General features: G+C 36.3%; 2 protein-coding genes across 2 annotated transcripts; one reads left to right on the forward strand and one right to left on the reverse strand.

Moving 5' to 3' along the window:
• Nucleotides 1-2,630: 2,630 nt before the first annotated feature.
• On the forward strand, nucleotides 2,631-5,432 carry LOC107878520 (CASP-like protein 2A1). The gene is made up of 3 exons (XM_016725541.2): nucleotides 2,631-3,387; nucleotides 4,329-4,446; nucleotides 4,968-5,432. Exons 1-3 carry the CDS (start codon nucleotides 3,176-3,178, stop codon nucleotides 5,238-5,240), a joined length of 603 nt encoding a protein of 200 aa, XP_016581027.1. The 5' UTR covers nucleotides 2,631-3,175; the 3' UTR covers nucleotides 5,241-5,432.
• A 1,582-nt stretch (nucleotides 5,433-7,014) lies between these two features.
• LOC107878522 lies at nucleotides 7,015-16,292 on the reverse strand. Its single transcript, XM_016725542.2, has 8 exons — nucleotides 16,048-16,292; nucleotides 13,801-14,053; nucleotides 13,306-13,429; nucleotides 11,157-11,503; nucleotides 9,311-11,075; nucleotides 8,389-8,645; nucleotides 7,907-8,009; nucleotides 7,015-7,427 (listed from the first exon to the last, which is right to left on the reverse strand). Exons 1-7 carry the CDS (start codon nucleotides 16,134-16,136, stop codon nucleotides 7,938-7,940), a joined length of 2,907 nt encoding a protein of 968 aa, XP_016581028.2. The 5' UTR covers nucleotides 16,137-16,292; the 3' UTR covers nucleotides 7,015-7,427; nucleotides 7,907-7,937.
• Between the last annotated feature and the right edge of the window lie 9,329 nt (nucleotides 16,293-25,621).

A 25,621-nucleotide genomic window follows, 5' to 3' on the forward strand; every position in this document is an offset into this window, starting at 1 on the left:
GGTGCTTTGCGAGAGTTAAACTATAATAATTATTATGTACCCTCTCTATCTTAATTTATGTGGTATCGCTGAAATTTCGAGATTTAAACTCTTAAATTTTTATTGTGAATTGGGACATAGAAGCTTTAAGTTTTTTGAAATAAAATTTATACATTTGAAAACCATATATTAACACCTTAAATATTTAAAACGCGTGCAATTTTAAAAAAATTCTATCAAAGAAATACTTTATTAAATCTTGAAAATTCCAATCGTGTCACGTAAATTAAGCCGGAGGTGTGATATTTCGGAGTCTCTTTTTTTTGAAGGAGTTTTCTACCCAGTGTTCGATAACCACATTGAAACTTGAATAATTTTGAATTCGCACCCAAAAATCCCACATTAGGGATTAAAGATCGGTCCCCTATGGTATGTCGGGTCACCCTGGTGGATCAACCAGGATACGTTGCTCATTGAAAGGGGTTCTTTTGTAATTGTAAATAAATAAACCGTTAATTTATACTACTTTTGAATAAAGAAACACGTTGTATTTCATAATGCATCTATAAATTATCATAAGAGTACTATTTAATTCAAGGTGGCACAATGGCTTTGTACTATTGGGCATTATATTAAAAAATGGGACCTTAAAACATTATATTCATTAAAGCAACTTGATGCATTTACGTTGATGTGCTATACTACAACTGTTTCCTAAACAAAACCTTTTCAAATGAATGATTAAAGCAATAGGGTGCATTTCTGTTTTCCTAGATAAGAAATTTCTGAACGATAAGTTATTTCTTTATTTATTGTTTGATACTTCTATTTGATTTGCAAAAAATATTATTTCATGAATATTATCTAAGCAAATACTAATCGGATTTATATGAAAATTTAAATATAAAAAAGTATATGAATGAGTCAAGAAATTTATATGAGAGGATGGTGTACCAGTTATCATGTCCGTGATAAATGTTGGGTAAGTGCAGAGTGGATAACTACTGAAAAACATCTAAATAGTAAGCCCACCCAAAATGAGTGCTCTCCTATTCCGACTTACTCTCTCTATATATGCTGCAATTTCTCGTTTGGTGGCATCAATTGATACACCTACAACAAGGGCGGTGCCGCATTAAGGTAGGGATTGTTAGGTGACTCGCTGGACGGGTCCAATTCTTTATGAGTTTATATGGGTTTGCCTCACACTCACCCTGCCCCGCCTCATTGCAATCCCTACAGGTGAGGGGTGGGGGGTGGAGGGGATCTGAAGAAAGGAATTGAGACACAATCTTCGTGAAATATTATTTATAAAACTTGTTTTTCTTTGAACGAAAGTTATATTTTTTTAAATTGTTTTTCTAGAAAATGTTTCAAAATATTTTGATAATCAAATATGAAAAAATTGAATGTTTTTTTCCACCAACACACCCTAAGATTTTTTGCCTCCTTTTGCAATTTGCTACAAATTCTTGTAAGTTAGTTTTAGCACAAATTTGAGTTTGTCAAGAGTCTCTTACTCTTGTCTCTCTGGTCACATTCCCTCCACGTCTACCTCAATAACTTTCCTCCGCACCCACATGCATGGGAATTGGGATGTTTTAATTCTATTGTTTTTTTCGATTTTTGGCATTTTCATTTTTATGGTGCAGTTTGGTAGGCGTTATAAGATGTGATAAGTTTAATATTAAATTTATATCATGTTGGTTCATGATATAAATTTGTTTTGAGACTAATTTATAGCATCAATCAATCATTGTATAACTTTAAGATCAAATTAATCTTGAAATATTTCATCCAACTTGGAATTATTTTATATCACCTTCAATTATAATCACGGAATAATTTAATCTACCTATCAAACGAATAATGTATAGGTATAGATATATTAGGTTTCATTCGATTTGTTGTGGATTGGATGATGGAAAAATCAGCAAGATACGGCTTCAAAGCTTACGCCTTATACTCTTAGAGTGATGCAAGCCGCGCTAGCCTAACAACGTTTTTTCAGCAGTAAGCTACGAGCTAACGACCCTAATCTAGATAGAGGCAAAAACTCTAAAATTCGAAACGTTAAGTAGAGTTCCTCAATTATATCACATAGCTTAAAGGAGGCAACGAAAATAGATCACCAAGTTTAGTCAAGTTTCTTTAATTTTGTATAATTAACATTCATCAAATGTTCTATGAATATTTCACTACAATATCAAAAGTTACCTAGACAAATGATGATATCATAAGTTGCAAATATTTTACCTATCATTTTGGCATAAGTAAATTGAAAGTTAAGAATTTTTATTGGTAAAATTGTTACTCCTTTCGTTTAAAAAAGAATGATCTACTTTGACTTGGTACAAAGTTTAAGAAAATAAAGAAGAGCTTTGAATCTTGTGGCCTTAAATTAAAGTTATGTCAAATGTACCAAAATACCCTTTAATCTTGTAGTCCTAAACATGACATGTGAAAAGTTGAAATTAAAGTGTTGCCAAAAAAAAAAAAGAGGTCATCTTTGTTTAAACGGATTAAAAAGGAAAGTAAGTCACTCAAAATATCCACAGCTATTATCAAGCTTGGGCATACTAAACAATGACCCAATTGAGACCGTGGCCACACCTTGATAAAACAGTGATGATGTGATCAACCCTGGATACGTGGCTCTTCGAAGGATGTACTAGCTTAGGAGTTATGTTATGACTTCCCCCGCCGTGCGGTAATAGTGTAATTCCTATGACATTACAATCTTCATTTTGGGGACCTTTTTTTATTTCATAGTTTTTTCTTGGAAGGCTCACATTTGTACATGTGGCAAACACTATGGTTCTTGAATCTACTCCCAAAGTGGTCAGTGTAGGGACAGACACAACTAATGAAGAAAGAGAAATATAGTTGAGAGCAATTAGGGAAGGAGAGGATGGTTACGAGTTATCCATCACTTTGATATATGTCTTTCTTTTTTTTGCATGGAAAAGTGTGGCAATCTTGAATGCATCATATTCAATGCTCTCAACTACCCCAACTCTCTTAATTAGCTAAGTCCATTATTCATAAGTAGTAGTGGTGGCTCCTTAGCTAGCTAGCTACCTATATCATTCACATATTCTCTTCTCTTTCTTCACTCACCACAATACCATTTGTATAAATAAAAAAAGCAATATATATATATACGCACACACTCATTCATAATATATATTTCAAAATGAAAAGTAGTAATATGGGTGGAGGAAGCACTCCACTTCAAAAAAGAGAGATGGATGATGATAATGAAGGAAGTAGTAGCATGAGAACAGCTGAGACTATGTTGCGTTTGCTGCCAATGGGACTTTGTGTTGTGGCTCTTGTTATCATGCTCAAAAACTCACAAACTAATGAGTATGGTTCCCTTTCCTACTCTGACCTTGGAACCTTCAGGTAACTAGTAGTATTTTATACATGATTAAAATTATCTTTTATATATATATTGTAGACGTGGAACTCCCTTCGGCTAGTTTGTATATTTACTTCTGAATCTCCTTAATAAAAATTCTGGCTTCACCACTGACTACTACCCTTACTTTGGTTTCCATTTGATTGTCATACTTTCTTTTTTGGTCTAATTTCCTTTTTTGTCAACTCCGTTGTTCGAACTTTTCATATGATATATTTAAGACCACAAAATTAAACAATATTTTGATACATTCCGTAGAATTTTAGTTTTAGACTACAAGATACAAAAAGTAGTTTCTTTATTTTCTTAAACTTTATGTCAAGTTAAAATCAGACAAACAAATTAAAATAAAGATTTTCTCTTTTTTCGTTTTGTATGAATATAAGTTGTATGAATTGATCGATCTCTGGTTTGGTATCGTTTATGGTTGAGAATTGAAATGACAATGATATTTAATCAATTTTGAGCTACCTTCTCCTTGACATGTCACTATGCATTGACCTTGCAATTGACAATCCTAGACGTTAACCTTCTAATTGTGACATTAATGTTGCATGTGGCCCAGTGGCATTGTGCATTTGCCTTGCCCTTGGTATGTCATTTAGGCACTCATACTGCGGTCCCAAATTAGGAGGGACTACCCCTTAAGTTTAAGCATATTAATAAGCAAAGGAAAAGAATCTTACAATGATTTTACTAATAACAAGTTGCCATTTTTAACAAGATTTATTTGAAATTAATCACTTTGCAAGTGATTTGATTATGTAACTAATTTTAACTTCTTGGTGCATAGTGCTCAAATTCTTTTGTTATATATTGAAAATTGTGGAAATCAAATTAGTTGCCAAAGAATTGTTGGGTTCATATTATTGAAAAGAATCTATAGTCATGGCTGACGAGGTTCAAAATCTTGAATCTACTGTAGGTACTTAGTGCATGCAAATGGAATTTGTGCAGGCTATTCTCTTTTATCAGCAATAGTAGCAGCTGTACCTCGTTCAATAACCATGTCTAGAGCCTGGACTTTCTTCCTCCTTGATCAGGTTCATTAGTTATCGCGGTGTTGTGATCTTAATACACGTATACATTTTAAATTATTTTTGTATATATAGGTCGGAGGTATGGAGAACGCGAATTAGGTTAGAGGTTAGTGTGTGTGGGTGAGTCGTAGCCAGTATATGGGTGCTTTGGGGTAGCCTTGCTAGTAGTCGTAGGACTTTGCACATAGGGTGGAGTCTCTGGTTAGGAGGGTTGGTGGGGTGGGTGCTTGTGGGTTGTTAGTGTATGGTAGTATTTTGTGGGTGCTTTATTTCTGTTATTTCATCTTGTCTCATGTTTTGTTTTATCACGACTGTCTTTTTGTCTTGAGCCGGGTCTATCAAAAACAGCCTCTCTACTTCTTCGGAGGTGGTGGTATGGACTACATACATTTTACCCTTCCCCAGACCCCACTAGGTGGGAATACACTGGGTATGTCGTTGTTGTATGTATATATGGTTTGAGGCAAAAGTAATAGGTTCAGTTGAACTTACAGAACGCGTTCTGCTTCCACTTCTGTTTGTAGATACTGACATATGTAATACTGGCTGCTGGAGCTGTATCGACGGAGGTGGTGTATCTAGCATACAAAGGGGACACAGCAGTAACATGGAGTGAATCATGTGGTTCATTCAGAGGTTTTTGCCACAAAGCCACAGCATCAGTGTCCATTACTTTCATAGTAAGCCTTTGCTATGCAGGGCTTTCGCTCCTCTCGTCTTATCGGCTTTTCAGCAAGTATGATGCACCAGTTGGATCCTATAACAACAAGGGGGGGATTGAGATTTCTAACTATTGAGATTTTGAGACTGATCCATGATCAAGACATCTGCATATCCCTCTTTAGTTTAGCTCAGTGATGTTGCACTAGTTTTTGGTTTTTACCTGTTTCATGTACACGCTTGATAGTAATAAAATAGGTGATTAGGTACAATGAAGGATGTTGCTTTGCTTTGTTTTTCTCCATGAAAAGGGTGTTGTTTCTCTTGAATATCATGTCTGGTAAAATTAGCAAAGCTCGATAGGTGTCAAATGCAAGGTGGATAATGGTGGTACTCGAGTCAGCTTATGCAAACCTCCATCATATCATCAGATACCTATTACGTTCGGTCAGCACGGATACTTGGTAATTTTACTCAGAAATCGCTTATTGTCATGTTTTTGACCTATCTCACAAAGTTTGCATCCAATTCATTGACATTAAGCCACACCCTTGGGTCCTAGAACATTGCAAGTATGATTGGTTCATTTCCTGCTTTAGGAGTGTACAGATTTAGGAATATCTTTGACATTAAACCAAGTGATCTTCATATCTCTCCACACTTTGATGGACATGGTTATCTGAGAATTGTGTTGAAGAACTGAAGGTGCATGCAAATTGATCGGACCACCACAATTTTTTTAAAACAATTACCCATTACTTTCATTCTTTAATAAATTTCAAATCGCTACCGTAAATTTAGGATCAATTTTTCACCTTCTAAAGCAGATATAAAGAAAATGTCACACCTCAAGATATATCGAAATTGAACACAATCAAGTCGAACGGATACTAACACATGAAAGTGATCTTGAAGATTTAAAGAGTGGACATTAGCACATGAAATTAATTTAGTTTGACCTAACTTTAAGAGCTCGTTTGGATAGGATTAAAATCTGGTCAAATTAGCTTTTAATTTATTTATTTTTAGCTTTTTAAGGTGTTTGGTAAAATTAAAAAATGCTTAAAAAGAGCTAAAAACTAATTAAAATAATCAAAAGTGTGAAGCTGGGTACCCTAGTTTTTTGTTTTTTAGATTAAAATTCTTTTAGATTTGACCAAAATATTTACCTTTTTATCTCTTATATTTTCCTCCAATTCCAACATTATCCTAAACTAAACTTGTAGCCCTTAAATATATATATATATATTTTTTCTTTTTCTCTTTGCCGCTTCGCTTTATCTCTTCCCTCCAATTTCCTCTTCATCTTTCTTCTTTGTTTTCATCAAATCCATTATTACATCGAACGTTTGTTCAAAAATTTTATTTTAGAATTAAAAATTATAAATAATTCACCTTATTTATGGTGTTAGCAACTTTAAGGACATTTAAATCATTTTAAATGCAAAAAAATACTTAACATCACTTGTTTATCAAACACATCAACTTCTTTTTTCCAGTTTCAGCACTTCTATCCAAACACTTATCTGCTTAATTTATAAATACTTATTTTAAGCTTCTAATCACTTAAATTAAAAAGGTATTTTTTTTAATCCTATCCAAATCAGCTCTAAGAATATGTTAAATTTGCCAATTTTAATTTTGTAAAGGTCAAATTGAAATGATCTGATACGTCGGAAAATTTCACCCAAGAGAAGGAAAGTCGAGCAAGACTAACAACACATACATTTACGACTCAAGACATACAAAATGTTCTTCGACGAAATTTAGAACATTACAAATGAAAAATATTGACCATAAGCAATATTTTTCTCCAAGGAAAATCATAATAAGAAAACACCACTAACAGCATCAGGATGGCAACATCTAAATACGATAAATGTAGAAACAAATCAAGTTTTAAGAAGGGAGTTTAAGTTGGCCAAATGCTTTTACATAAATAGGGCTCAAAGCATCTATAATAAGTTTACATAATTACTCACTCAACTTCATCGTCTCAAATTTCAGGATGTCTGGAAAAGCCAAACCTGTTAAATCATTAAAAAGAAAAGTATCCTCAGCTAAATCAGCCTCTTTCGTTTAAGGCGTTATTAATGGTTTGAACTAAGAAAAGCAACGAGATAGGGAATCCGCGAAAACCCAGAATATCTTGAATATCATTCACATCTCCACATATATAACCAACTATAACAGAATTTCAACATCAGGGAGAGAACAATCAGCAACCATGAAAGAAAAGTTCTGTTCTTCCACAGTTTTGATGTATATTGACCAAACACTGCAAAGCTGACCACTGGGGTACATCAACATTGCCGGACCAAGCCCTGATCAAAGAAGGATAAAACAGTCAAATATAGTACAAGAAAGATGAAGCAACAACCTTTCAAAGCACTGTCTAATTGCTATAAGATTGACGTGTCAGTCATAAAATCACCTAAGTTCTTATAAAAACAAAAATTTGATAGTCTTGACTCAGGTAAATTCACCTAAGTTCTTATAAAAACAAAAATTTGATAGTCTTGACACAGGTACGCTAAATCAATTGATTCTCTCATCGAGGGAAAACTTTTTCTTTAGACCACTGAGTTCTAGAGGATTCTATGGACTAAGAGAGACAGGCTCCATGTTAGAATCTATGACCAGGCTACAAATTTGAACTCAGTTTATAGCAGCATGGTGTGCCTTCGACCCATTCATTATTGGTGGTAGTGATTTATGTAGTAAGTTATATCCATCAAATGATGTGGTAAACAGTAAACGATCGTGAATATGTCATAAGAAGAATGTAAGCAACATAACATACCAGATTGTACGTCTCACACTTAGTTTCACATTCAGTTATGTCCATGATGTTTGCTAAAAGAGTGGCGTGCCAAGAGCTTCCTATTTGGTGCACGATGATCATCCTGCAGAATTTTGTATTAGATACTTGGCCTCAAAAATCAAGAATTGATTGAAAACAACGGGCCAAGAAGAAAGGAACTCCCATCGGAGCTACAAAATTGAAAGGGGTGGTTATTCAAACAGACAACAAACGCAATGGTCCGAGAGGACCATGGGAACTCAGACCATGGGAAAAGATTTTTCCACATCCTTTCTAAACCTGTTATATCCTTTTTTCATCTGTTAAAAACCAAGCCCATATTATCAAGTTAAGACATCTAGCTCATTAACACTGGAATTTTAAACCCACTTCATATTAGAAACAGCACAAGGAAATTCCTTCTCCAAAAAGCCTACAAAAAGATTGTCATAACTGGGAATACCATGTGCAAAATTAACTACCTTGTACAGAGATGCGGCTGATTCAGATTCAACAGTTTGGACTGGAACATGTCCGAGTGACTGGAAAGAATCCAAAGCATCTAATGTCAGCTGCCAACCACAGAGAGCAATAGCACCAGTGTTGGAAGAGGAACTGCCACTACTACTGCAGCCAGCAGCAGCAACATTTCCATTTACCCAAGGACAGAAAAAATTATGATGCTTAATTGGATCAAACTCTACAACTTCTTCATAGTTGCTTTCTCCAATAGGAGGCCCTGAATAACATTTATTTTCATCATTTCAGCAAGTAAGCTGTGAATAACCAAATCAGTAAAATCCGAATTTCAAAAAAAAAAAAAAGCCAGCCTGGTGCACCAAAGCTCCCGCTACGCGCAGGGTCCGGGGAAGGACCTGACCACAAGGGTCTATTGTATGCAGCCTTACCTTGCATTTCTGCAAGAGGCTGTTTTCAAGGCTTGAACCAGTGACCTCTTGGTCACATGGCAGTACTCCAAGAAGAAAACCTGAATAAAATCAGAAAAAATGGAAATGAATAGAAGCAATGATGCCTAAAATGGAAAAAGGTTAGGTCTCAATATATCAAGAAACATAAACGATGCCTTATTCAATGTAAAGTTCCATCAGAGATGTTCTTCTGAATCCAATCAAGTTAGCATCAGTATGAAACATTACCAGCAGTCCACCTGAATATGAGTTGATCTATTCCAAGCTTGAATGAAGTCTATTTTGTGATGTTAGCATCTAATGAGAGATGAGATGCTATTTACCAGAATATAGAAACTCCCCAATGTAGCTGCATTTTTTTTAAATCAATACAAGGTGCTTTTGCACACACATTCAAACAAGTTTCTGAGACAAAGAAGGGAGGTAGTAACAAACAGTAGACATTGATACCCTGCAACTCAAGCATGAATGTTACCTGTCCCATTTGCAAGCATATAGTCTGACTCAATGAATCCACAATCATCAGTAGCTGGGGCATTATTTTGGGTAACTTCTTCTTTGGATGCTTCATGGGCGGAACATACGACAGCATTGCAAGAAAGAGAAGGATGTGGACTATTCGGGAGCATAGGTTGCACGTCACAATTCTTTTCACCGCTTTCAATGGATTCTGCTTTGGCTGAGCCAACAACTTTTGAGCCACTATCAGCCCTTCCCACTGAACGAGATGTCAGATCTTGACTATCACCATTGGGATCTCCACGGTCCACTTCTTCAGGGACGTAGTCACCCATTAGCCCGGGATCTGGAGCAAACTCACCTGTTTGCCCCTGATTTTCAGTAATTTCAGCAACTGCTTCTACCTCACCAGCAACGCTATCTGCTCTGTGCACAGAAGCATCTGTCCCATGGATTTCAGCTTCATGACTAGCACCCATTCCAATACTTCCTCCACTGATCCCGAAGCTAGGGCCATCCCTCACATTGGCAGTGGCAGTATCAGCATTCACGACTTCTTCATCATTTGTGCTACTAACACCCATTTCACCAGCACTTCTGACCACAGCTGGACAGGTACTCTGTTGTGCTTGATTACTGTAGTTCAACTCTGAAGTTTCCACTGGGTCTGCACTTCTTAACATAGATGTAGAAGGGAAATGAACATCATCAAAGTCTCCGGGAAGATTCTCAACACTTTCCATTGAATCATCTGTACTGTGAACAGTGTCCATTGCAATAACAGATGAAACATGTGTTGAGTCTCGAGTAGAGGGCATACCAATTAGCTGTTCATGTCTTCGGCCAAAGGTATCATCTTTCGGAGCACCAGTACCAATCTCAAAACCAAGTGACAGGCTAGGACCAGCACCTGATGAATCCTTGCCATATGAGGTATGGTGGGTCCCAACAGCATCAGAGTGGCATGGACGCTTTGATGGGCCAGCTGAGTACTGACTCCCATCATTTACTTCATCCCCGTCACGGTCTATCACAGTGCCTTCAACACTATCGGCCGGTTGTACTGGCAATTGTGGCCTATCAACTGTGCTTCCACCTTCCTCTAAGTTTCGTTTGCGTGAACTAGGGCCTCGGGATTCATATGAAGCTGCTTGACCACCAACTTCACTGCTCGAAGGTTGCCCAGTAACTGGATATCTTTGTTTCGGGACATCTTGGAATTGCTCAGGCCTCGCATCCATGTTCACCTGTGAAGAGGATAATCCACCAGCCATAGTGAGATTCAGATCTACTCCTACATTTGACAAAGACTTTCCCTCTTCATTTGTTGCAGCTTCATCAAGGTCCTCAGTCTGTTCCTTTTCCACACCATCAGCATCAACCCATCCACTGATTCCACTAGCAGCACTTACTCCACGTGTCAATGCCATCTTCTTGCTTGTTTCAGGGATATCATTGCTATTTGGAGTAAAGCAAGCAGGACGGACAACAGTGAGGAAGTCCCAGATTCTCACGGTGGCTCCACACAAACTACAATCCAATAAAGGCGACCTAGATTCACCTTTAGACCTGGGACCCACAGCTTCATTCTTACTATAAATTTTTTTCTTTGAAGAAGGCAATACATTTTCTCCATGGCCAAAATCTTGCAGAGAAGTGTGATATTTTGTGGGACCAATGGAGTACCCACTCCTAGCTGATTGAGCAGAATGTTCTTCACAGTCTTGGATGTTTGGAAGCCATCTTGGCTCCCATCCACACAGGCTTATCAACTTATTGGCCTAAATTGCAAAGTATTTTATTTATTCAGAACTAAATAACAGAGTGATAATATGTAGCAATTTAAATGAAATGACACTTACACGAGAGTATACAAGGAAGACATCTTCTATGTTGGTTTCAGTTCCTGACATGTTGTCTAACCTAAAGATGGGTTCCATGCCACCAAAAGCCTGCGATTGAGCTAGAAGGCGATCAATTTCTGAACTTCGAGAGACCTTGATGTGCTCAATAGCAGATGCAGCCACAATTGGAAGTGAAGGAAACTGTAGCAAACCATCACATCGATCCTTATAACCACCAATTAAGGCTGATGGTGGTGTAGGAGGGAACTGGACCAAGCTTTCTGCGCAGCTGTTTCCGCTCCAAGGACAAGTGGCCTTGTGCCCTTCGTCAAGTTTCTTTGCAAATTCTTCCCCCACAATATCAGCTATCAAAAATAACTAATAGATGAGAAAACTTTCCTAAAATTGTGTATTGCAACAATTTTACTACACACTCATTAATACCAATGTTTTTTTATAAAACCAAACACATTAGAAGAAAGTATCATAATGATATATGACACAAGTATCAAGTATAACCAGGTTCTTCTCTTCCAATATGGTTTATCTGTGCAAAAAGGCACGAATACAGTTCGTATAGATTGGTTAAATCTATACGAATACAGGCGCGAATACAGTTCGTATAAATCCATACGACAACAAAAGCTGCTACAGCTGCTTCTGTCCATACATACTTGGGGTGGGGTTAGCAGAAACTGTATCCACTTCCTTGCATAGGAAGAAATATAAGAGCAAAAGCAGCAAACTGGAACTTACATCAACTTTATCCCACACTACCAGAAATTAAACAGAGCTAAGCAGATCTGACTGGAAAGGGAAAAGGGTAAGAACAAAATGATTTTTTGGCACAAGAAAGGTGGATAAAAGCTGCAAGCAACAATCAAATAACAAACAAGGGAGTGATCTGTAATTGTCCATACGCTATTGTGGGACAGTTGAGTAATGTAGCTTCCTGAAGTACAATACAAATTGACAAACTTCCATTATTTAAATTCCCATTAATTAAACAGTGAACTCAAAAGAGAAATGGGCAGGGTAAGTATAACAATACTGAAGGATACTAGAAGCATGCATCTAATACAAAATACATTTACTTTCTGAACCAAGCAATGCCTTATTATGAATGTTTATTGCACTAAAAACCTAGTTAAAGCTGAAAGCAAAGTACACCAATATCTTAACCATTCATGTTTTATGATCCACCTAAGAGTTCTTCCACCTGAAGTCTTTCCGATGAAATAAGCTTTAGCAATGCCTCCTATAACAGAACGGTTGAATCTAACATATCCAATTTGGATAAGAAATAATATGCAAAATAATCCCGACCAAACAAAACAGAAAGTCAACCATATATTTAAACAACAGAGTTCCAGTGAAGTATCACCATAAATATCGGAAAACGACACAGAAAGATCCTTGGGATTCAATGCAATTGAAGCAGGATCTTTCAATTTAAGATTAACTATGGGAAAATAACTTCTTCCGCAGCTGGACTTTAAATGCATCAGGGAAGGAATGAGCTAATATGGGAGAGATACTTTATTCAGACATCAGTTCTTTAGAGCTGCCTGAGACTGGAAAAATAATGAGCAGCAAAAACACAGATAAGCAGAATTTAAGAGCACCTAGAACGAAAGAGAATGACTAGGAGAATAAAAGTAGGAGAAGAGAGAAAAGGAAACAATTCTTGCAAGATTCCACAACATTTTCTATATACAATTCTCTGTCTCTCCTCCCTCAAGTACACAATAGGAAAATTCTGAAGAGAAGACACGAAGATAACATATCTCATTGACATATTTTAGAGCATGTTAGATAAGATTTGTTCTGTTCTATTTTGTTTAGATTTTTTGATGACCCACTATACAGTCTTCTAGTGACCAAAACTCAAACAGAATGTAAAATTTCGAAGATTCCTTGTTATCCAGTTGACAGCCTCTGGTGACCGTCGAGAAATGAGAATAAGATAAAATTCAAATTGTAGAACCCTCTTAAACAACATTAATATAATGTCAAATTGCTTGGCACTGGTCCCTACTCCTTATGATAATTTAACACAATATCTTCATCAAGAATTTAATCATTTTGAGAAGTATCTTAGTGAAGCAAAATTTGAACTAAACTACCTACCAACAAAGCCTTATAGTCAATAAAAACAAAAATTCACCTTCATCAGGGGTCCATATTGCAGAAGAAACGAATCTCAAATTAGCACCACAAGCTTCACACTCAATTCTATCAACATCCACATTCACCCAGCCTCTTCTAGCACAGGCCAGTGAACTTGAAGCCTGCATCAACAATTGCATAATAGAAGTTGTGCAAAGTTGTATTTCACCGTGATGGAAATTTTATGAATTGATAAGAATGGTAAAAAGGAACTTGAAATATCAATGGAAAGAAGCGATAAGGGCTGCCATAGTCATGTTCAACCTCAGGATAAAGCACAAGCAAAAAGGCAATTGTAGCACACCACATTCAGAGTTAGCAAAAAACATTTAAACTTATAAACATCTCCAACAAAACATAAAAGCAAAGCAGGCAGGAAAATGGAAACCTGCAGGTAACTTGGTTTTGGGGGATTTTTTGTTAGGAAAAGCAAGGTTCGACAGATTATACAATTTCCTTAAGAGATGACGTAAAAGGAATCTTTCAGTCAGACCTTAGGCTTTCCAAACCAGTTTGTGGGTTGGAAAGTGGACAGACGCCTCAATAGATCACCCCTTTCCCATGGTCTACATGAAGGTTGTGATGATCCTAGAGCAGAACCACCACCAGCACTATTGCTCACTGAAGTCCACATGGGCTGTGAACCAATACGGGAAAGTGAAGCTGCTTTTGAACCCTGCGCTTGTGCAAACCAATCTGTGGCCCCAGCATTTGTTGGAACAGCAGGAGACGATGCTCCTACAGAACTGCATCAAAAAGTTAAACTATTAATTCACTTCTGAGCTAACAGATTGAAAATGTCGGAGGACAACAATCAACTTTCACCAGTGCCTTCTAATATGCGCCTTTTTCTTTTTTTGTGACAAAGCCTTCTACTGATGTCATGCAAAAATAAAATTAAAATGTCAATTAACTGCTCCTCAACTGCAAACTAATTTGTCTGTAATATATTAAACCTTTGGGAATTTGACTACATTCATGAGGTGGATCCAAGAATTAAATTCAATGAGTTCAATGTTTAAAATCTCGGCATTGAATTCATTGTACTGTTAAAATTACGGGGATATATCTCATACTTGTTAAGATTTTAATAGGTTATTAAATATATATATATACACACACACACACTCTGAGCTGAAAGTTATGGGCAACATACGCCTTTGTATACGTCCCATTTATTCAAACCCGTTTAATCACACCAAAACCAGACTAAGACAAAAAAATACTACTATATAATTCACCACTATGCTAGCAAATAGAGAAATGTCACCAGCCCAAATGAAAGTGAGCAGCAAGAATCAAGCCAATAATGGTAAATGATAAATACAACAACTAGACAAGCAGAGCTCTTAATGAGTATAACTTTCTACCTATATCGATTTCATTTATTTCTAAAATCACTCTCTTTCAGAGTAGCATGTAGACATCAATAACTCACTTCAAAAACATCAAGTAGAATAAGTACAAATCTTCATATAACAGAACAAATTAATGAACAACCATAAGCTCCTCATAGAAATTTCTCCGAGTGGTGAGTACACTTACAAGGGGTTAACCTATAAATCTTTGTTCTCATAATTAACCACACATTCCAATTTCCAGAAGCAACAACGAACAGAATAAGTAAAAAATCTTCTTCTAACAGAACAAATTAATGAACAAGTGCAGTCCGGTGAACTAAAACTCCCCCGCTATGTGCACGGGATCCGGGGAAGGGCCGGACCACAAGTGTCTATTGTAAACAGCCTTACCTTGCATTTCTGCAAGAGGCTGCTTCCACGGATTGAACCCGTGACCTCCTGGTCATACGACAACAACTTCATGAGTTACTCAAGGCCCCCCCCTTCAAGTAAATTAAAAAGGTTTCCCTATAAATCTTTATTCTAAAATTACATTTCTAATCTTCAACTTTACAGGTACTAATTTCATTTAATTTCCAAAATTACACTCTTTCATGGAGGCATACAGACATTAGTAACCCAATACGGAAACAACATACAGAACAAGTAAAATCTTCATTAAACACAAAAAAAATTAATGAACAACCATAAGTAGACTTAAAAGGGGTTAACCTATAAATCTTAATTCACATAATTAACCAATCAAATTCCAATTTTCCAACAACATTAATCAAACTTTAAACCCTGAAATCAAATAAAATCAACAAAGTACAAAAAAACAAGCAAATAAATTTGGGAAATTAAATAAAAAAACTAAGGTTTTTTTGGTTTACCTAGCTGCAGGGGTGGGAATTGGGGTTGGAGAAGATGATTTAGGGGGTAATTGAGGACCATGGGAAGAACTTATAGCTTCTTCCTTCATGATTTTTCCACCTTCTACTATGTGTAAGTGCGTGTTTTGGGGGGAGAATTGGGAGTTTCCGGGGTGTGTGTGTGTGTGTGATATTGGTTTTGCTTACTACTAATTTTGCCGTATTTTATGAGCTTTTTGAGTTAACTGTTACATTTCTGCAGGGAGCTATTTCCACGGCTAAAACCCGTAACATCCTGATTACATTAGCAACAACTTTACCCATTACTCCAAGGCTCCCCTTCGAGTACACTAGAAGGGGTTAACCTATAAATATTTATTCTCACAATTAAACAATCAAATTTCAATTTTCAACAACATTAATCAAATTTTTAACTCTAAAATCAAATAAAATCAACAAATTAAGCACATAAACCAAGCTTATAAATTGGGGAAATTGAGAAAAAAAAACTAGGGTTTTTTGGTTTACCTAGCTGCAGGTGTGGGAATTGGGGGTGGAGAAGATGATTTAGGGAGCAATTGAGGATCATGGGAAGAGCTTATAGCTTCTTCCTTCATGTTTTTTCCACCTTCTACTGTGTGCAAATGCGTGGTTTTTTGGGAGAATTGTTGGGTTTTCGGTGTGTGTGTGAGAGAGGTATACTGGTTTTGCTTACGACTACTTAAGCTGTATTTTTTTCGGATTTCGAATTTGCTGTTACATTTTATGTTTATGGTTTGGAGTTGTGTGTGATGGGGTGTATCGTGCTTAAAGTGTGAGCCTTTGGACACGTGGAGCCAATGTAAGCACTGAACGATCCGCGTTTGAAATTTTTAAAAGAAAAAAGGCTCAAATATGATACTGAACTATCAAAAATGGCTCATTTATGCCATCCGTTAAAAGTTGGGCTCATTCATGTCATCGTCGTTACAAAATCGGTTCATCCATGCCATTACTTTTTAACAAATGGTTTTTAAAAACAGTCTTGCCACGTGACAGCTTATTAGAGGGCCACGTCATTTTTTAAAAAATATAATTTTTATTTTTATTTAAAAAAAATTAAATTTCTTTTTGATCCATTAAAAAGAATTCACGCAACTTTTTGATTCATTGAAAATTAGTTTGATCTATGTTTTTAAAATTTGATTAATTTTTCATGAATATATTCTTAAAACATTTTCGTTCGGTTCGTTTTTTTGTCATTTTTGACATATTAAGATTGTTTTCATATTTTACCTTTAATATTAATTATTTTTTTCTTCAAATTAATTTCAAATACAATAGTAAACATCATTTAATAAATATATTATAATAAAATAGTTATTTTAATTGACGAGCGAGTAACTAAAAGGGAACGGAGAGAGTATACACTCCACGCTTTTTATCACTTTATTTATTTATTTATTTTAAAAGATTCACGTTAACTAAAACTTTTGTCATTTTTCAGTTGAAACTGAAGGGATATATAAACATCAAATATTATTATTATATTATTAATAGTTAGCTTCTCATTTTGCCAACTCTACGTATACTATATATGTCGGCATGTTGTCACCTTCCTGTTTTTGTAATGATAAATAATGATGCATAAAGTGTTAGTACAAATGTTGAATGATGATCAGGGGCGGCTCAACCCTTTAGGAGAAAAGGTAGCCACCTAAGACCTCAAAATTTGAGGGGCCTATTTTTGTTTAGTAATAATAAATTACAAATTTTAAGAAATATATTAAATACTATTTATAGAAAAAAGAAATTTTATATAAAAAATAAAACGCAAGGTTTTCGTTTGATTTTTGTCTTAGGCCATAAATTTACTTGAGCCGCCCTTGATGCTGATGATGACATTCTATGCTTAATAAAAAAATAAAAAAATAAAAAGTTACTTACATTCGGCTGACAAAATATTTCATGTATGCTAAGACATACTACATGCTTAATTAGAATAGCGTTTGGTTATAAATTTTAGTAGTAGATTTAAAAAAAAAATCTTTAAATATTTGTTTGATCGTGAAAAATTAATCAAATTTTAAAAGCATAGATCAAATTAATTTTTAATAGATCAAAACATTGGGTGAATTCTTTTTAATGGATAAAAAAAAAATTAAAAATAAAAAATAAAATAAAAAATGACGTGACCCTCTCATAAGCTGCCACGTAGCAAGACTGTTTTTAAAAATCGGTTGTTAAAAAGTAATGGCATGGATGGGCCAGTTTTGTAACGGCGATGACATGAATGAGCCCAACTTTTAACGGATGGCATAAATGAGTCTTTTCTGATAGTTCAGTGGCGTATTTGAGCCTTTTCCCTTTATTATTAAATGAGATGAAAATCGTTAGTTCTAACTAAAGTGCTAGATGGCACACTGTCTCACTAAAATGACTCTAACTTTTCACCCGAGTGTCGGATTTGGGCGAATTTGGTATCGATGGAAAGCTTATTCAATGCTCTACAGGACAAAAAGTCGAAATTAGGGAAATTCTACACGGTTCAATCATCATTCACTTTGGAAGTCATTTTCATATACTCAAAAGACGAATTTAGACTTAAGGAACGATCGGGATATTATATTAGTGTATAGCTAAACTAAAATAAGAAAATGCATGAATCAGACTTCAAAAGTTGTATCTAACATCAACAGATACAGAACATGTTCTTCTAGCTTTAACGTCTGTATTATCATCAATCTTCTTTAAGAATTAGTAACTGGGCATAACTTCAATTGATATAGCCTTACATAAAATGTTTCTAGGTTCTAACATAGAGAGGTACAAGGAGGAAAAGATTATTTTAAAAAATAACTTGATGCACCAACTTCTCGTTTTGCACAGGATTAGGATAAGAATCAACCTTAAGAGTCTATTGTACGCAACTTTATTCTGCATTTCAATTCCACTACTCGAACCACCAAGATTGACAATGAAAGTGCCTACAATGGGCTTAACAACAATCCAAGTTTTGTCATTATCTTTAATGGCTTGAAGCCCACCAACTTGGTCTTGTAATAAGAGAGTAATGGTTTCAGGATCAGTGTGTTTTTTCAACTAAGGGTAAGATCGAGTTGTGGACACTTTGGGTAAAAAGTGACAGCAACTTTCAAATTTATTTGAATCTCTGGAGAAATTATCTACCATTGATTTTTGTTTTTGCGATGAATTACTTTACTAATTGGGACGTAATAGTGACTAACATTTAACCGTGGTATATAGCAAATTTTGTAAAGAAATATATATATGAGAATCAATTGTTAGAGCTCATACCCAAGTAGATAGATATTTGTAGGGGACGAAGAATGAAGCCATTTATGCAGATTTAAATTGCTCGGTGGTGATTCTCTATCCACTTTCCATGTAGATATAGAGAGTCTGAGGCAATAACAAATAATGTGGAAAGCATTTATGTGGTTAGTTGCGATTGTAAAAAGGGAAAAGATATAAAATCTGAATTATTTATTGGACTTATCAATTAAATACCAGCACAAAGTCCTCCAACTGACAAGTTTTCATTAATGAATGTTTGAATAACTTGAAAGCCTAAAATGTGTGCTAACTCATGCTCAAATGTACTAGAAAAAAAAGCACAAAAGTCACAACTGTAGAAATGGGATTGTCAACTTTCCTATAAACGAGGAAAATTAACAAGAAAGACACATTATTTATCTTTAATCTTTCTATATATCCCCTGCTTAATAATTTATATTTCATTCATGTTGACGTTTTTCATCATTTCAAATTAGGACTTCAAAAAGTTCAACTTTCATTTGCACTAAGTATGTGATCTAAACATCTAGTGGTGAATGAAGTAGATTGAGAATTATGAGGTCTCGCATGTAAATTTCTTTCCTGTCTGTCCTAGCAGTCTTGGTGGACAGAGTTATCTATGTGTCTATTGAAATTTTGATAATTAGTTAAGAGGAGTAGTTAGTTTGATGGTTGTTGAGAAAAAAAAATAGTTGTAACAAACATGAGTTGTCACTAGAATGTGACTTGATAGTCGGTTAGCACTCAACTGAGTTGACAGTTGTCCTAGATGATTTAGTGCTACATATAGTCTATTTTGTAAAGAACAATTAGTCAATTTTCATAATAAAAATATCGTTTTCTCCTCCTCTGCTATATGCAGATTTCATAGATAATTTTTGAAATGGTATCAGAGTGGCGATTATAATCTTCGCTGTGATTCTCCGTAAAAATCAAAATAGCTCACAGAGCTGAAGAAGTAGTTAGCACAAAAATTGAATTTCTCGTTGATTGCAATTTTAATGATGGAAATTGCAGGACCTAGCACTGATGGTAACACTACTGTCACCATTGATCATCATCATCATCTTTTATATCTTCAGTTGTTTGATACACCTGGAGCTGTCATAATACCAATTAAGCTCATTCGAACCGAAAATGTCACAACCCAAACCAAGGCCTGACCATGATGAGCATCTCGAGTGCACTAATGACCAAAGACCATCCCCTGCTCCTAACCAACAGAACACAATACCCCAACAATGGCTGAATTTCGAACATATAACAAGATAGCATAAGATAAGCTCAAAGAATTTAAGATATGTCTATAACTGTTAACCGTTAACCAACCAAAAACAACCAACACCATCACCCAAGTCCACAGTAATAAACAAATCCTTTTAACAAAATCGAAGTCAATAAAGTATCGGGACATGCCCTCGACTCTAACAATGATAATGACAATAATAATGTTAATGCAAACTCTTCAATTCTAATTTATGGAGGGAAATCGATGAAATTATCAAGTCTTTTGGGGAATGGAAGCTCACCACTTTACCGTAAACGACCGACGAACCGAGCAGATCCACCTAACACTGTACATGAAAAGTAGAAGTATCTATGGTGCCCGCATCGCATGGGGATACAACGTCCAGAGATGGTTAGTGGGTCGAGCACTAGCATGTAACTCGGGGATAAGGGAATAAAATAATGTCAAGTCAAATCCAATTCAAAAACCATGCACATATCGTCATACATATAAATATCATGTCGGGATAAGGAACAAGGCTTAACATACACTTTAAAACTTTAGCCTGGATTGTGTAGCTTAACCAACATATAATAGTACCCACATGCTATATGGGCCCCAACTCTCACCCTCTGGTTGGACCCAGTGCGCGTAACCGCATGAACTGAAAAAAAATCTCATATATATGCACGGGGGACTCGAACCTCCCAATCATATACTAAGGTGACTTCAGCACCCGATCATGTAATATAATATAGGGGACTCGAACCACCTAATCATAATAATAAGGTGGACTCGAATCACCCAGTCATAAACCATGGGATTTGAACCGCAGGCTATTTAGACCCTCGTGCCAGCAAATGCGGTTTTTAGTATTGGTCCTTCGAGACCGCCACTTTCACGACCTAGCTACACAATCATCTTTTAAGCCCCATTAAATCATTTATCATACATTCCCATTCATTTAACCATAATACATATTTAGGCATACACTGTTGGTCTCTTCATACCAACTACACCTGCAAGGTAACAACATTATGCCATTATAATTTTCATTAACTTGGGAAAAACAACTCCCTTTGTTCATTAATACAAGATGGGGAACACCGACTCCCTTTGTTCATTAAATCAAACCATTGTGTTTCAAATACCTCTTTATATCATGCAATTATTCTGAAAGTAGTTCAATGCAATTATACTCATACTCAAAACAACTTCCACAAAATTTGGGTTGGTATTATTACCAATTTAATTGTCAATATTAACAAAATTTAGGGAAATCACAATCCCCTAGTTTATTCACTATGCCCATGCACCCCACAAGTTTAAAATTATAAATAAGAATGAACAATCATATGTAAACCATGAAAAACATTATTCAAACATAAACATTCAAAACCCTCAACCCATATTCCAAAACCAATATCAAAACCACATGAATAACTATTTAGAACACATGCTTTTACAAAATAATAGTTGGGGAAGAGTAACATTACTGAAATATCAAGAGTTATAGAGAGAATTTACCCTTGGGATCTCTAATTGATCAACTTCTTGAAAACCCTAGGTATCTTGCTTGAGAGAGTTTAAAGAGTTAGAGAGAGTGTTTTGATTGTGAATAGTAATGTTAATGAAGCCCCAAAGAGGTTTTAAGTCGTGGGGTCTAAGTGGGGAAGGAGGGCCCTTAATTAAAAGACTGAAAATCAACGCTTAGTCGCTATGGGTGACCTCATGACTCGTAGGGTCACCCTACGACTTATTTAGTTTAGTCATAGTCTAGACAGTGTCTGGGGCCACCCTACATTGGTCTGGTTATGACTCACACCATACGACTCGCATCTAGTCCCTACGACTAGTAACATGCTAGTCGCAGTCACAATAGGAACTTAAGAAAGTACACTGGTTCCTCCACGATTGGACCACTGCGACTCGTTATGAGACCCTACGACTCGTAGGGTCCAAGTCATAGTCACGACAAAATACATTAGGCATTGCACTGGTTTGGCTACAGATGGAGCCATTCGATTCCTTTTGAGTCTTTACGACTCGTAACCCCTAGTTGTAGCCACAACAGAAACGTCAGGCCCACATATTGGCCAGGCTACGATTGGGCCTTTGAGACCTCTAATGACCCATGATGACTCATAGGGAGGGTCGTCGTCTGGGCAGTAAGTCTAGAAACTGCAAAATTTTCAAAGACCAAAATCTGGGTGTATTACATTCTCCCCCCTTAGGTTCATTCATCCCTGAATGTGAGACAAGATATCCCTTAGCACGATTTAAAACAGAAACAAACCCACTCTTACCTTTAACAAAGACAGAAAACAAAGATATGAAGGAAATCACAATTTTACTTTAATCAAGAAAATCATAATTTTTCTTTAACAAAGTCAGAAAATAAAGATGTTAAGAATAACACATACCTTAAGCATGATTATATAGAAAGAGGAAAAAGAACGGATACTTGGACTTCGTGTCCTCTTTAGTTTCCCGAGTGGCCTCTTCAACCTTATGGTTCCTCCACAAAACCTTTACCGAAGCCACATCCTTAGTCTGCAACCGACGGACTTGCCGATCCAAGATCTCCATCAAGACTTCCTTATAAGATAAGAAATTCGAAACGGTCACACTTTCCAATAGAATCACCAAGGAAGGATCACCCACGCATTTCCTCAAAATTAAAACATGAAAAACTGGGTAAATAGAATTAGAACCCAAACTTGAAGGCATTTAGAATTCATAAGTTGTTCACTCGCCTCAAAATACGATATGAACCAACATAACGGGGACTGAGCTTTCCCTTCTTTCCAAACTGCATCACTCCCTTCATGAGATAAACCTTCAAGAACACCAAATCATCCATACTAAACTCCGATTCTCTTCACCTTATGTCCGCATAAGACTTTTGGCGACTTTGGGCAATCTTAAGCCTATCCTGAATCACCTTTACATTCTCCATGGCCTGATGAACCAAGTCAGGACCGAACAACCCAACCTCACCAACCTCAAACCACCCAATAGGAGAGCGACATCTCTTACTATACAAATCCTCAAGTGGAGCCATCCCAATGCTAGAGTGGTAGCTATTATTATATGCAAACTTAATGAGCGCAAATAATCAACCCAACTACCACTAAAATTGATCGCACAGGATTTGAGCATATCCTCCAATGTCTGAATGGTCCTCTTCGTTTATCCATCCATCTGAGGGGTGGAAAGAGGTGCTAATGTTCACCTTAGTTCCCAAACCTTTCTAAAAGTAACACTAAAAGTGCGAGGAGAACTGAGTACTGCGATCAGATATAATAGAAACAGGCAGATCATGCAGCTTGATGATTTCTTAAATGGACAACTTTACATAATTCTTAGTAGAGTAATTAACTCTCGCAGGTAGAAAATAGGCGGACCTAGTTATCCTATCCATGATGACCCAAATCGAATCAAACTAATGGCGGCAAAGTGGAAGACCAGTAACGAAATCCATATTAATTACTTTCCACTTCTATTCGGGAAACTCAATCTCTTGAAACAACCCACCAGGTCTCAAGTGCTCCACCTTTACTTGTTGACAAATCATACACTTGGCTACAAAATTTGCCACATCCCGCTTCATGTTATTGCACCAATAGATATCTTTCAAATCATAGTACATCTTCAAGGAACCAGGATAAACAATGTACCTTGACTCATGAGCCTCAGTCAAAATCCTTTCTCACAGCCTATCAATATCGGGAACACATAACCTACCCTGGTACCTCAAGATACCATTACCACCAATCTCAAAAATTATCACTCTTTGTTGGCCTACATCAAGATAGGATCCAAAATCTACTTCTCTTTCACCTCGACACAAAAAGATGACTTTCCTACCTCTTGCACCATCACACTACCATCCTTAGAGTCCAAGAGATGAACTCCAAGATTAGCCAATCGGTGAATATCCTTCACTAATTCTCGTTCCTTCTCCTCCACATGAGATAAGCTCCCCATAGATAACCTGCTAAAAGCATCAACAACCTCATTAGCTTTACCTGGATGATAGTGAAGATTTATGTCATAGTCTTTGAGCAACTCAAGTTATATCCCTTACCTGAGATTCAACTCCTTTTGGGTGGATACATATTGTAAAATCTTATGGTTTGAGAAGATGTCAACATAAACCCCATACAAATAGTGGCACCAAATATTTAAAGCAAAGACCACAACCAACAGCTCTAAGTCGTGCACTGAGTAATTCTTCTCATAAACTTTCAGTTGTCTAGAAACATAGGCCACAACCTTACTATGTCGCATCAACACACAACCCATTACTACACGAGATGCATCACAATAAACCACAAAACCCTTGGTACCCTCAAGTAGCGTCAGAACTGGAGCTGAAGTCAACCTATCTTTCAACTTCTCAAAACTACCCTCGCAAGCATTCGACCACAAGAACTTTACCTTTTATGAGTCAACTTAGTCAATGGAGCAATAATAGAAGAAAATCTTTCCACAAACCTCTTATAGTACCCGACTAAATCCATGTAACTCTGAATGTCGATTGGAGACGTGGGTCTAGGCCATTTCTTAACCAACTTAACTTTCTGTTGATCCACCATGATCCCCTCACTAGACACCACATGGCCTAGGTAGGTCACAATATTCAACCAGAACTCACACTTAAAGAACTTAGCATACAACCGTTGATCCTTAAGGGTCTGCAACACTATGTGGAGGTGGTCGGCATGATCCGCCTCGCTCAAAGAATAAACTAGTATGTCATCAATAAACATGATGATGAATAAGTCCAGAAATTGACGGAATACCCGGTTCATAAGATCTATAAATATTGTTGGTGCATTAGTCTATTCGAAGGACATCACCAAAAACTCAAAATGACCATACCAAATTCGGAAAGCAGTCTTAGGGATATCCACCTCCCTAATCTCCAACTGATGATAACTCGATCGGAGATCAATCTTAAAAAAGTACTTAACTCCCTGAAGTTGGTCAAATAGATCATCAATCCTTAGAAGAAGGTACTTATTTTTTATTGTTACCTTATTCAACTTGCAGTAATCTATACACATCCGAAGGGACCCGTCCTGCTTACGCACGAATAACACAGAAGCACCCCATTGAGACACACTAGAACGAATAAAACCCTTATCAAGAAGATCTTTCAACTGCTTCTTAAGTTCCTTCAACTCAGACAGAGCCATTCTATAAGAAGGGATAAAGATAGGGTGGGTATCCGTAAGATGATCAATCCTAAAATTTATTTTCCTATTAGGAGAGACACTAGGAAGGTCATCAAGAAACACTTTGAGAAATCACAAATCACGAGAACAAATTACAATTAAGGACCCTCAGATCTAAAATCTTTAACATGCGCTAAATGGTATAATCACCCCTTGGAAATTAATTTTTGAGCTATAAGATAAGATATAAACCTTTCCTTAGGTACTAGGGAACTCCATTTTCATTCTATAATCGGCTCATTTCGGAATTTGAAAATGACCTTATGGATTCGACAATTAAGAGAGTCATAGCACGAATGCAACCAATCTATCCCTAGGGTAACATCAAAATCTA

The sequence above is a fragment of the Capsicum annuum genome, chromosome 7 (assembly GCF_002878395.1).
Source record: "Capsicum annuum cultivar UCD-10X-F1 chromosome 7, UCD10Xv1.1, whole genome shotgun sequence".
NCBI lineage: Eukaryota > Viridiplantae > Streptophyta > Magnoliopsida > Solanales > Solanaceae > Capsicum > Capsicum annuum.

Excerpts from the sequence above, each read along its gene's own strand:
- LOC107878520 (XM_016725541.2), top strand. The coding sequence starts at position 3,176 with ATGAAAAGTAGTAATATGGGTGGAGGAAGCACTCCACTTCAAAAAAGA. Across the intron at positions 3,388-4,328 it reads TCTGACCTTGGAACCTTCAG|GTACTTAGTGCATGCAAATG; the intron begins GTAACTAGTAGT and ends AATCTACTGTAG. Across the intron at positions 4,447-4,967 it reads CTTTCTTCCTCCTTGATCAG|ATACTGACATATGTAATACT; the intron begins GTTCATTAGTTA and ends TTCTGTTTGTAG.
- LOC107878522 (XM_016725542.2), bottom strand. The coding sequence starts at position 16,136 with ATGAAGGAAGAAGCTATAAGCTCTTCCCATGATCCTCAATTGCTCCCT. Across the intron at positions 14,054-16,047 it reads ATTCCCACACCTGCAGCTAG|TTCTGTAGGAGCATCGTCTC; the intron begins GTAAACCAAAAA and ends TTTTTGATGCAG. Across the intron at positions 11,504-13,305 it reads AATATGGACCCCTGATGAAG|CTGATATTGTGGGGGAAGAA; the intron begins GTGAATTTTTGT and ends TATTTTTGATAG.